Below are 12,944 nucleotides of genomic sequence, written 5' to 3'. Positions count from 1 at the left end.
CTGCTCTCCTTGTCTCTCTGTAAGGCTGCAAATTTCAGAATTCAGAAAAATCACCTCAGATATTTAAGCTATGTCACTCACCCAGGCAATTCTGATGCTGATGCTAGGAATTTCTAGATAAGACTTTCTTGAAATAAGTAAATCCAAGGTCCTTCCTCAGTCTTCATTCCACCGAAGTTTTTGTTACTGGTAATTGCCTTGAAACTCTCTACCATGACCTCATGATGTTATGTTACTCAGTACCTGACCTCTCCTTCAGTGGTGTCACTTCTTTTCGTTCTCTGAAAATAGTACTGCCAATTCTGATGGTTGAACAAAAATATCGCTATGCTCATGATTCCCAAATTTGCACCCCTGGCCTCAACTTCTAGTCCAAGTCTTTAATTGCCAGTTCTTCTAGAACACATCATTATCATTTCAGCATCAACATATCCCAACCACTTTCCTCTTCTTCCTACCTCACAAACTACACAATTCCTCTACCTAATACTGATGACACTGGAAGTGTTTTCTCTATTTCTCTTTATGGAAGACCATTTTGCAACTAAATAGACCTAGAAAAGAGTCTGGTTTACAATAAACATATGGTTCAGAATAAATGATATTATCTTTCCCAGGCAGTAAATGATTTTAAGATATTAAAAATCATCAGCACATCTAACTTCTTGGTTCTTGTTAGTGGCCACTCTAAGCTAATCTACCACTTGTTCTGTGCCTGAAAAGAATCAACACTGACGATAAATGTAATTTCTCACCCAAAAAGTAGAGTTGCAGAACTCTTCCAGCATGATTCCTGGAGTACTTCTGGAATGAAGACTCTTCTATGACTGGTTGTCTCTTCTTTACTCTTTTCCTTGGAGGAGGTGGAAGGTGAATTATGTGTTATCTCCCATTCTGATGTCCTGAAGTTCCAACTAGAGGCAGGTCTCCCGACCTTTCATCTCAACAGTTTAATTGTTAACCTTGCCTGGACACATGTTCACATTATCTCAGTGGGGAGTCATGTGACAGAAGAGCCCAGGGACAGGTAAACTCATCAGTTCCCAAAGTACCAGAAGCCTCTGAAGGCATGATCATACACTAAAACCACCAACAGATGTCAGCAGAGCTAGCCGACAGATCAAGAGTACAGTAACTTCCATTCTCTTTACCCATGACCTATCGAGGGCAGCGTCAATAGAGGGGCATACACCCCTAAACATGCAGTTTCACTTCTGTCTTAAGGATTTAGAATGTATAGAAATGCAAAATATGCTACTTTTTTGAATTTATAATTAAGAACATAGAATCTGAAACATAGTTAAAAATAATATAAATGCTATTTGAAAAAATCAGGTTATAAAATAGCATATCCAGGGGGAACCAGTAGATGGCATAATGGCTATGTCGCTGGACTCTCATGTAGTCGACCGCGGTTCGAGTCCTGTACCTGGTGGCTTAAACTCACGCCGGGCACATGTGCACGTGTGCCCAAGATCCCGAGAGGAGAATGGAGGAGAAGGGATTGTGGCATGGCCATCCCCCTAGGGGGTGCTTTCTCACTTTCTGTCTCTCCATCTCTCTGGTGAGCACACACGCACCCTATAGCAAAAAACTCTCAAAAGAAAAGCAAGCATATCCAGGGCCAGCCAGTGGTATGGTGGTTAAGGTGACTAAATCCCACATGGCTGACTGCACAATTCAAGTCCTGGCCCGGGCAGCTTGAAAATCAAACTGGGCAGGACCAGCAGTTAGCGTAATGGCTATGTCACTGGACTCCCACGTAGTTGACTGCAGTTCACTTCCCAGACCGGGTGGCTTGAAACTCACGCCGGGCGTGTGTGCGTGCGTGCCCAAGCTCCTGAAAGGAGAATGGAGGAGAAGGGATTGCGGCATGGCCATCCCCCTTGGGGGGGTGATTTCTCGCTTTCTGTCTCTCTGTCTCTCTCTGTCTGTCTGGCAAGTGCACACGCCCTATAGCAAAAACCTCTCCAAAAAAAAAAAAAAAAATCAAGCTGGGCACATGCGCATGTATGCCCAGTATCCCAAGAGGAGAAGAGATTCAGTGTGACTTTCCTTCCTGGGCGACACTTTCTCACTTTCCCTCTCTCTTTGTCTCCCTCCTATAAGTGTATGTGGCCTATAGCAAAAAACTAAAATAAATGAAATAAAATAGCGTATCCAGTGCGAACCCACATAGGGCCTTGACTCCACTGTCTACATCCAGTCTCTCTAGTCGGTACCTGGGTGATGGGCACACATGTGTATGGTGTACTCTGGAGGTCTCCAAACTTGAACCAGGAACCTTCCCAGGTGAGATTGTTTCACAGCGCATTGCATTTTACTGCTGTGCCACTGTCTCATCTCAGCAAATAGTATTTTAATACAGGATATCCTGAATTAATAGCAGTCAGACCTGCCTACCAACATATTAAAGCGTAAACACATCTTTTGGAGAGCCTCGTGGAACCATTCTGGCCATCAAAGATATGCAAACACAGCTCTGAAGTATGGCAAAACTCATGTATAAGGTCCTATTTAAATGATATGGAATTATTTATTTTGCTACTCTCATCAAAATGACCCCCCAGCTGTTAGAGAATGACAGACGTGCTTCTCAAACACCATGAATCTATGGACTCTGAGTGAATGAGTGAATGCAGGCTCAGGGAATACGGCTGGTGTCCTGCTTGTAAACAGCAGGACACCATTAGATGGGTGTGTGATCTGATAGATGTGTTTTTCCAAATTCCAAGGCATAATTTAGCCATAACCCCCTAATCAATACCGATACCGACCTGCTTAGGAAATCCCTTTTTTTCTGATTCTCTATAAAACAATTCTCTCTAAAAAATAACTTTCCTCCCTCCTTTGCCCTAATAAATCCAGAGAACGAGAGCGGCTTCGCGGGCGCGTACCTGGTATGGCTTCTCCCTCTTGACTCAGATCTCTGTGTCTCCAGGAGTTATTCCATGAGCGCTTCAGGTGACTCTGTGAGTCAGAAGAGTCACACTCAGCCCTACTCCTTCTCCAAAAATTTGCATAAGGAGCTCTAGGGCAGCAGAGAGTGCAGGAAGAAACCTGTATAACTCTTTTTTTTTTTTTTTTTTTGAGAAGTTTTCACTATAGGGCGCATGCGCTCACCAGAAAGACAGAGACAGAGACAGAAAGCGAGAAATCACCCCCCGGGGGGGACCACGCAGCAATCCCTTCTCCTCCATTCTCCTCTCGGGATCTTGAGCACGCACGCACATGCGCTCAGCGTGAGTTTTAAGCCACCGGGTCCGGGACTCGAACCACGGTCGACTACGTAGGAGTCCAGTAATATAGCCATTACATTAACTGCTGGTCCTGAAATGTATTTAACTCTTGAGTTTATTTAAGCACGGCACCTTTTTCCCCATGGCTCTCCTAGTAATATTAGATAGAATAATATCTGTTTGGGAAACACCATGCTAGAGTCCAGACAGAAAAAGTATAAGTAAATATTAAGAAGTAATCTAGAAGGACAGAGTTTGAATACTTCTGGAAAATTCCAGGAAACAGAAAAATAACTTTATCTGGCCAACCTCAACAAAACACTCTTAGGGGAAAAAAAAATACCCTAATACAAATTCATATTTGGTGCCCTATTGAAAGGATGACATTGGCATATCCATAGAAGCAAGACTCAGTCCCATCCCTCCCCAGAGGGCTCATGTGCTCACCAGACAGAGACAGAGAGATAGTGACAGAGAAAGAGAAAGCACCCCCACATGAGGAATGATCACACTGCAATCCCTTCTTCGTCTCTCTTTCCTTTAGGATTTTGGGTATCACACACACATGCACCAGGTATGTTTCAAGCTGCCGGGTCCAGGACTAAACCAAGAGATTGGATTCACCAGTCCACGGGCTGACCCAAGACTCTCAATTCTCAGTTTTCATCCCTCATATGGAGATGGGAATAAGACCAAAACCAGCATAGGAAATCCAACTTTGGGTTTCAGACAAGTGAACATGTGTGCAAATTCATCATTTCTTTGTTCTACGGCTATAGACAGGCTGTATTTACATAGAATAAATAGAGACTAATGTATACATTAATGCATCCATAGTCAATGGGTTAAATTCTCCAATTAAGAGACATAGACTGGCCTAATGGATTAAAAAACAGAAACCCTCTATCTGTTGCCTACAAGAAACTCACCTTATGGATAAAGACATACATAGACGAAAACTGAAGGGCATGCAAATAGAAATCAAAAAGGGACTGGAGTAGCAATATTGATTTCAGACCAAATAGATTTCAAGTCAAAGACTTTAAGAAAAGACAAAGAAGGGAATTATATAATAGTAGATGGGGGTAATCCAGCAAGAAGACATAATACTTATAAATATCTATGCACCCAACTCAGGCGCACCTAAATATATGAAGGGAAGAATGTTGGAGCTCAAAGGAGAGAGAGGGAGAAACACTATAATTGTTGGGAATCTCAACACCCCATTATCTCCTTTAGACAGATCTCCTAGGCAAAAAATAAATAGAGAGATACAAGACCTAAATGATACTATAAATCGAATGGGCTTGATAGATATCTATAGAACTTTCCACCCTAAGCCCACAACATAGACGTTTTTCTCACCCCGGCATGGAACCTTTTCAAAGCTTGACCATATGTTAGGACACAAATCAAGCCTTTACAGATTGAAAGGCATAGAAACTATATCCAGCATCTTCTCTGACCATGATGGAATTAAACTCAAGATTAATTTCAAGAAACACCCTCAGAAATACACAAACACATGGAATCTGAACAACCTACTTCTGAATGACTTCTTAACTACTGAAGAAATTAAGCCTGAAATTTAAAAAAAATATGGAAACAAATGATAATGAGTACACAAGTTTCCATAATCTATGGAAAAAGCAGTCAAAAGAGGGAAATTCATAGCAATTAGTGTGCATAAGAAAAGGATGGAAAGATGGCAAACATCATCTAACATCATGCCTCAGGGAGAAAAGAAAGAAAGAAACCAGATAAATCAAATACATGATGAAACAGGCAATATTACCACAGACATAGTAGAAATACAAAATATCATTAGAGGATACTATGAGCAACTATATGCCAACAAACAAGATAACTTGGAGGAGATGGACAAATTCCTGGATGCATATAATCTACCAAGATTGAATCAGGAGGACATAGAGAACCTCCCAGGCCCAGATGGCTTCACTTCTGAATTCTATAAAACTTTTAAGGAAGAGTTAACCCCTATCTTACTAAAATTATTTCTAAAGATTCTAAAGGAGGTAAACCTTCCAAATTCATTCTATGAAGCCTCCATTATCCTCATTCCCAAAACAGATATGGACATGACAAAAAAGGAAAACTACAGACCAATATCATTGATGAATATAGATGCAAAAATTCTCAACAAGATACTCGCAAATCGTATCCCACAACATATAACAATGATCATTCATCACGACCAGGTAGGCTTTATCCTAGGGACGCAAGGGTGGTTCAATATACGCAAGACCATAAATGTAATACACCACATTAACAGAAAGAAAGATAAAAACCATATGATCATCTCAATTGATGCGGAGAAAGCATTTGATAAAATACAACATCCTTTCATGATTAAGACTCTCAGTAAGATTGGTATAGAAGGCTCATTTCTGAACACAATAAAAGCAATCTATGAAAAGCCTACAGCTAACATTAGACTGAATGGGGAAAAGCTGAAAGCTTTTCCTCTGAAAACAGGTACTAGGCAAGGCTGCCCACTTTCTCCACTGCTCTTTAATATAGTACTGGAAGTCTTAGCCAATGCAATCAGAGAAGAGAACAATATTAAAGGCATTCGAATAGGCAAAGAAGAGTTGAAAATATCTTTATTCACAGATGCCATGATGGTATATTTAGAAGACCCAAAAGTCTCCATGAAAAAACTTCTTGAAGTAATAAGTGAATACAGTAAAGTGGCAGGATACAAAATCAGCATCCAAAAATCTATAGCATTTTTATATGTGAACAAGTTGAACGAAGTAGAGCTGAAGAAAGGAATCCCTTTCACCATAAGCACAAGATGTATAAGATACGTAGGGATAAACCTAACTAAGGTTATAAAGAAAACTATGAAAATCTTAAAAGAGATATTGAAAGTGACATAAAAAAGTGGAAGAACATCCCATGTTCCTGGATTAGAAGAATTAATATAATCAAATGGCAATTCTACCCAAATTAATCTACATGTTTAATGCAATTCCAATCAAAATACCAAAAATATTCTTCACAGATCTAGAAAAGACAATCATAGACTTTTTCTGGAATCAGAAAAGACCTCGTATTGCCAAAGCAATCCTGTGCTAGAATAGTGGAGTGGGAGGCATATCACTTCCTGATCCCAGATATACTACAAAGCTGTGATCATCAAAACAGCATGGTATTGGCACAAAAACAGACATGTGGACCAATGGAGTAGAATAGAGATCCAAAAAATAACCCCCAAAGTTTACAGCCAACTGATTTTTAACAAAGGATATCAGTCAATCCATTGAGAAAAGGAAAACTTCTTTAGTAAATGGTGCTGGAAAAACTGGGTATCCACCTGCAGAAAGATGAAACTGAACCCCTATCTTTCACCATTAACAAAAATAAACCCAAAATGGATCAAAGATCTGAATCTCAGGCCTCAAACAATAAAACTACTAGTGGAAAATGCTGGGGAAACTCTGGGAGACATTGGAGTAGGGAAATACTTATTAAATAAGACTCTCAAAGCACAGGCAATAATCCCTAAAATAGACAAGTGGGACTATATTAGACTAAGAAGTTTCTGCACAGCAAAGGACACGGTATCAAGTGTGAATCCACAACCCTCAGAATGGGAGAATATTTTTGTTAAATATGCCTCAGACAAGAGACCAGAATAGTAACCAGAATACATAGGGAACCCAAGCACTTTACACGAAAAAAAAAATTATTAACCCAATTAAAAGAGGGGAAAGTGAGCTGAACAAAAATCTCTCTAAGGAACCAAAAAGCATATGAGGAAATGCTCAACATCGCTCATCATAAGGGAGATGGCAGATAAAAACCACAATGAGATAACCCCTGCCAGAATGGCAAAGATTAAAAATATAAAAAGTGGTAAATGTTGGCGGGGATGTGGTGAAAAGGGAACTCTCCTACACTGTTGGTGGGAATGTAAATTGGTTCAGCCACTACGGGGAACAATATGGAGGTTCCTCAAAGATCTACAAATGGAACTACCATATGATCCAGCAATCCCACTTGTGGGTTTCTACCCAAAGGACAGGAGAATGCTCAGTTGGAAAAGTGCTTGCACATCAATGTTTATTGCAGCTTTATTCACGATTGCCAAGACATGGAACCAACCCAAATGTCCATAAACAGATGAATGGGTTGAAAAAATATGGCACATATACCTATGGAATACTACTCAGCCATAAAAACAAACAAACAAACAAACAAAAAACAAAAAACAAGATAACCCTGGCATTTGATAGGAAGTGGTCAGATATGGAGGATCTATTGCTGAGTGAAGTAAGCCAAGATATGAAAGAAAGATATTGTATGTATCCACTTAACATATACCGACTATTTGCACTCTATAGTAGAGATCGAAATATTAGAGGACATAAAAGCAGTGAAAATAGTTAACAAGGATAAGACAGTGTAGAATAGGTGGGAGAAGAGAAGAGTATAGAGAAGGATAGCAAGAGAACAAATAGAGAGGCATGGCATTAGTAGGACACAGATAATGTTTATTACCTGTTGATGATGACATGTATAGTATTCTCAACTGGATTGGTCTGAGAAGTATTTCATGTTGGGTTAAGTCTTTTTATAAGCAAAATGAGAAATAGTGATTGTTTAAAAAATAATTGGAATAATAACACTAATAATCGGGAAAAAATGAAAAGGTATTGGATGATGAAGTGGGGATTTTAATGTCTCTGTATTGACTGATATGCATGGTATTCCTTCTGGAAAAAGGAATGTAATACACTATAAAGTTATATGTGATTTAGTGTAATATAAACGAGATTATGGGGATCAGCAGTTAGCATAATGACTATGTCACTGGACTCCCATGTAGTCGACCACGGTTCGCGTCCTGGACCCGGTGGCTTAAACTCACGCCGGGCGCGTGTGCGTGCGTGCCCAAGATCCCGAGAGGAGAATGGAGGAGAAGGGATTGTGGCATGGCCTTCCCCCCCGGGGGGTGATTTCTCGCTTTCTGTCTCTCTTGTCTCTCTCTGTCTGGTGAGCGCACGCGCCCTATAGCAAAAACCTCTCCAAAAAAAAAAGAAAAAAAAGAGATTATGATGATAATAAATGAATAAATAAAGAGAAAAGAAAAGGAAAAAAGGTATATGCATCTTATTATGACATCCATTCACATTGTTTTCACATGAGATTGTTTTCTTATGAGATATCTTCTTATGAGATTGCTCACCAAGAACTTTTTTTTTCTTATATCTCATTATTCTTCATTTTGAACTTTCTTTAATGAAAGTGTATCATCTTTTGTTTTTTCAGCCAAAGGAGAGCATTTTATTACTTGTATGGACTCGACAGTATGCGTGTAACCCAGTTTGGTGAGGAATTCTTTAGCCTTTGTCTTTTCTTCGGTGTCAATGTGAGCCACAGATTTGGGGCCCAGGACATTGCTGCCCCAGTGATGGCAGGTCTCCTCATCTCTGTCATCATAATTGGTCCTGATGGCTCCCACCAGCTTAGCAAGAGCACCTTTGTCTTCTGACTTAGCCTGTGTGAAGGTGACGGTGGTACAGGTTTTCCGTGGACCAGGCCTCCCAACCTGGCCTTCCCCTCGATAATGCGGTAGGGAACCCCCTCTCCCAACACAGGGCAGGCAGGAAGACAACCAGCTCGATGGGGTCCATGTCATGAGCAATCACCACCAGCTGAGCCTTCCTGTTTTCTGAGGTGGTGTCAGTGGTGGCAGTGTTGACTCTGCTCGGAGGACAGGCAGCCTCTCAGTGGGAATGTCCCGTCTACCTGCAGCTTTCTTTCAGCCCGGGGCCAGCAGTCTCCTCTTCTCTTGCTTTATCTCTGGCCTATACTTGTGGACCAGCATGAGCAGCCGAGTAGCTGTCTGGCAGTCCAGACCTGCTATTTTTTTTTCTTTTTTTTTTTTGGAGAGGTTTTTGCTATAGGGCACATGCGCTCGCCAGACAGACAGAGAGAGACAGAGATAGAAAGCGATAAATTCCCCCCCAGAGGGGATGGCCATGCCGCAATCCCTTCTCCTCCATTCTCCTCTCGGGATCTTGGGCATGCACGCACACGCGCCCGGCTTGAGTTTAAGCCACTGGGGCCGGGGCTCAAACCACGGTTGACTATGTGGGAGTCCAGCGACATAGCCATTGCACTAACTGCTGGTCCCTAGACCTGCTATTTTTAAAAAGCAACTATACACAGCAAAGGAAACCATCAATAAAATGAAAAAGTAGCCTGTAGTAAAGGAGAAAATATTTACAAACTATTTGTTTCATAAGGAGTTAATATCCAAATATATAAAAACTCTTATAACTTGGTGGCAAAATATAAATTTAAAAAACCCAGATAACCCAATTTAAAAATGGGCAAAGAAAAAAATTAAAAAGAAAAAAGAATGGACAAATTACCTGAATTGATACTTCTCCAAAGAAGACAGACAAATGGTCAATAGGTACATGAAAAATGCTGGGACCAGCAGTTAGTGTAATGGCTATGTTGCTGGACTCCCACGTAGTCGACCGCGGTTCGCGTCCCGGACCCGGTGGCTTAAAACTCACGCCGGGTGCGTGTGCATGCGTGCCCAAGACCCCAAGAGGAGAATGGAGGAGAAGGGGTTGTGGCGTGGCCATCGCCCCTGGGGGGTGATTTCTCACTTTCTGTCTCTCTGTCTGTCTGACAAGCGTGCGCCCTATAGCAAAAATCCTAAAAAAAAAAAAAATAGGTACATGAAAAATGCTCAATATCACATCATCAAGAAAATGCAAATCAAAACCACGAAACTACCTCACATCTTTTAGGATAGTTATTATTTAAAAACAAAAGATAGGTGTTGCCAAGGAGGTGGAGAAAAGGGAATCCTGGTATATACTGTTGATGAGAATGTAAACTGGTGTAGCTATTGTGGAAAACGGTATAGAGGTTCCTCAAAAAATTAAAAATGAAACTACCATATAACCCAGCAATTCCACTTTTGGTTATTTATCTAAAAGAATTAAAACTGGAATCTGAAGAGATATCTGCACCTTTATGTGCACTGCAGTATTATTCGTAATAGTCAAAATATGAGAACAACCTGTCTATTGAAATATGAATGGATAAAGAAAATGTGGTGTTTTATACACACACACACACACACACACACACATGAACATATATACTCACATACATACAGTGAAATATTGTTTAACCTTACTAAAGAAAGAAATCCTGCCATTTCTGACAACATGGATAGACTTGGAGGATAATATTGTACAGAAAGACAAATATTGCATGATCTCACTTATATGTGGAATCTCTAACAGTCAAATTCAGAGTAGAGACTAGAATGGTGATTATCGAGGGGTGGAGAAGGGAGATTTAGGGAACGGTAGCTCAAGGGGTACAAAGCTTCAGCCGTGAAAGATGAGTAGTTCTGGAGACTGAATGTATAGTATGACTGTAGGTTACACTACTGCATTATATATTCAAAATTTGCTAAGCGGGAGGTCCTCGGTGTTCTCGTCACACACATGTAACTACATGAAATGATGAATATGTTAATTACCTTGGTTATGGTGATTAAATTACTATGTATATGTATATCAACTCATTAAATTATATACCTTAAATATATAATGAAAAAACCCAACCATGGTCAAATAAAATAAACAAATAAATAAAGTTAAATAAAATAATTCTTTAAAAAAAAGGGGGGCAGCAGGTGGTGTAGTGGTTAAGGGTGCTGGACTCCCACACGATTGACCACAGTTTGAGTCCTGGACCCGGCAGCTTGCTTTCTCACTTCTCCTCTCTCTCTCTCTTTCATTCTGTCCCTCTCTGGTCAAATATAAATAATAACTAAATAAGTCAAGTTAATAAAATAATTCTTTTAAAAAAAACCATATAAAAATACACATATACCCATATATATCAGAGACATCTGAATAATGATGGGATTTTTTTCTTATTTTTGTCAGAAGGTGCATGCACTCACCAGAAAAAGCAGAGGGAAAGAAAAAGAAGAAAGTACCCCTTAATGGGGCATGGTCATGCTACATCCCTTTTCTTGTTCGAATTTTGAGCAGACATGTGCCTGGACGAGGCTGGGATTTGAACCTCACAGTTGGCCATGTAGGATCCAGCACTCTCTCTCTTTTTTTTTTTTTTAATTTATTTTTATTTACTTACATTCATTCACTGTACAACAATACAGTATACAAAATAATATTTTCCATCCAGTATACACCGTATATTGGCTCAATCAAGGATATAACCATACAGATTATCATCAACCAATAATTTTCCACTTTGCATTTCTTTATTGTTATTACTACTATTATTATTATTTATACATTTAATCACTACACATCATTTAGATTGTAAACAGACTTAACCCAGCATGATAAACACCTCAGTCCAGCCCAGCTGAGAATACTATACACCTCCTCATCAACAAATAATAAACCATATCTGTGTGGGTCCAGCTCTCTTAACAAATAAGCTACAGTAGGTCAGCCCATGACTGGGTATTTTAAAGTAGTAATATTGGGGCTGGCAGGTGGTGTAGTGGTTAAGGCACTGGACTCTCGCATGGCAGTGTGAGTCCCAGACCTGGTGGCTTGCTTTCTCATTTTCCCTTCCTCTCTCTCTCTTAGTCTCTCTCTGATCAAATTTTAAAATAATAATAATAAATTAAAATTAAATAAATAATTCCCCCCCCCAAAAAATAAAGAAGCAATGTTAATTTTTTTCTTATTGCCAAGGGAGCGTGAGAGAGAAAGAGCAAGTACAGCTCGACAGAGTTTGGTCACGCTGCGGTCCGTTCCCCTCCAGTTTTCCATCTCATCATGATTTTAGGCACGCAGGGCTGGGAGTCCCATTATTGACCATATGGGATCCCACTCCTAGTGCATATGTTTAACCTCTACACTATGGTATCAGCCCAATTATGTGAAAATATTGTGGGTTGTTTGTTTTGTGTTGTTTTGTTTTTCAGTTTTGCTATAGGGCACTTGTGCTCGCCAGATATGAGAAAGAAAAAAAGAGAGGAAAAGTGAAAAATCACCCCCAATAGGAGATGGCCATGCCACAATCTCTTCTCCTCCACTTTCCTCTTGGGACTTTCAGCAGGCATGCACACATGATTTTTCAAGCTGCTAGGTCCAAGACTCGAACTGCGTAGTCTGCCATTTGGGACCTAGTTGCCTTACTGTCTACACCACCTGCTGGCCCTGGGGGCTATTTTTCCAAGAGTATTTATCATTTAGAGATATATAATGAAGTATTTACAGGCAACATAATATAATATCTGGAATGCATATCAGAATAACCCAGCAGAAGTAGTGGTGAAATAAGATTGGCCATACGTTGATAATTGTTGAAGCCAAGTGATGGATACATAGTTTTCACAATTGTTGTATATATTCAATGTTTCTGTGTTAAAATTTTTTGTTCTTGTTTATTTATTTAATTTTTTTTTTTTTGCCATAGGGCATGTATACTCACTAGAGAGAAAAACGAAGAGAAGGAAAGTGAGAAATCACCCCACAGAGGGGATGGCCATACCACAATCCCATCTCCTCCATTCTCCTCTTGGGATTTTGGGCATGCATGCACACGCCCCTGGAGTGAGTTTTACACTGCTGGGTCTAGGGCTCAAACCACGGTGGATGATGTGGTAGTCCCGTGATGTAACCATTACCCCATCTGCTGGCCCAGTTTAAAATT

At 40.1% G+C, this 12,944-nt stretch overlaps 1 protein-coding gene across 1 annotated transcript in view; it reads right to left on the bottom strand.

Moving 5' to 3' along the window:
• The window catches only part of ABCC2 (ATP binding cassette subfamily C member 2), a 74,259-nt gene extending 73,319 nt beyond the window's left edge, over positions 1 to 940 (bottom strand). Inside the window, exon 1 of the mRNA XM_006157371.3 lies at positions 756 to 940. Coding sequence (XP_006157433.1) covers positions 756 to 788 — 33 coding nt within the window. The 5' untranslated portion in view covers positions 789 to 940. The remainder of the gene's footprint in view (positions 1 to 755) is intronic.
• Between the last annotated feature and the right edge of the window lie 12,004 nt (positions 941 to 12,944).

This window comes from Tupaia chinensis, unplaced genomic scaffold (genome assembly GCF_000334495.1).
Source record: "Tupaia chinensis unplaced genomic scaffold, TupChi_1.0 Scaffold000539_1, whole genome shotgun sequence".
Classification (NCBI taxonomy): Eukaryota; Metazoa; Chordata; class Mammalia; order Scandentia; family Tupaiidae; genus Tupaia; species Tupaia belangeri.
This window is presented reverse-complemented; position numbering and strand designations above follow the sequence as displayed.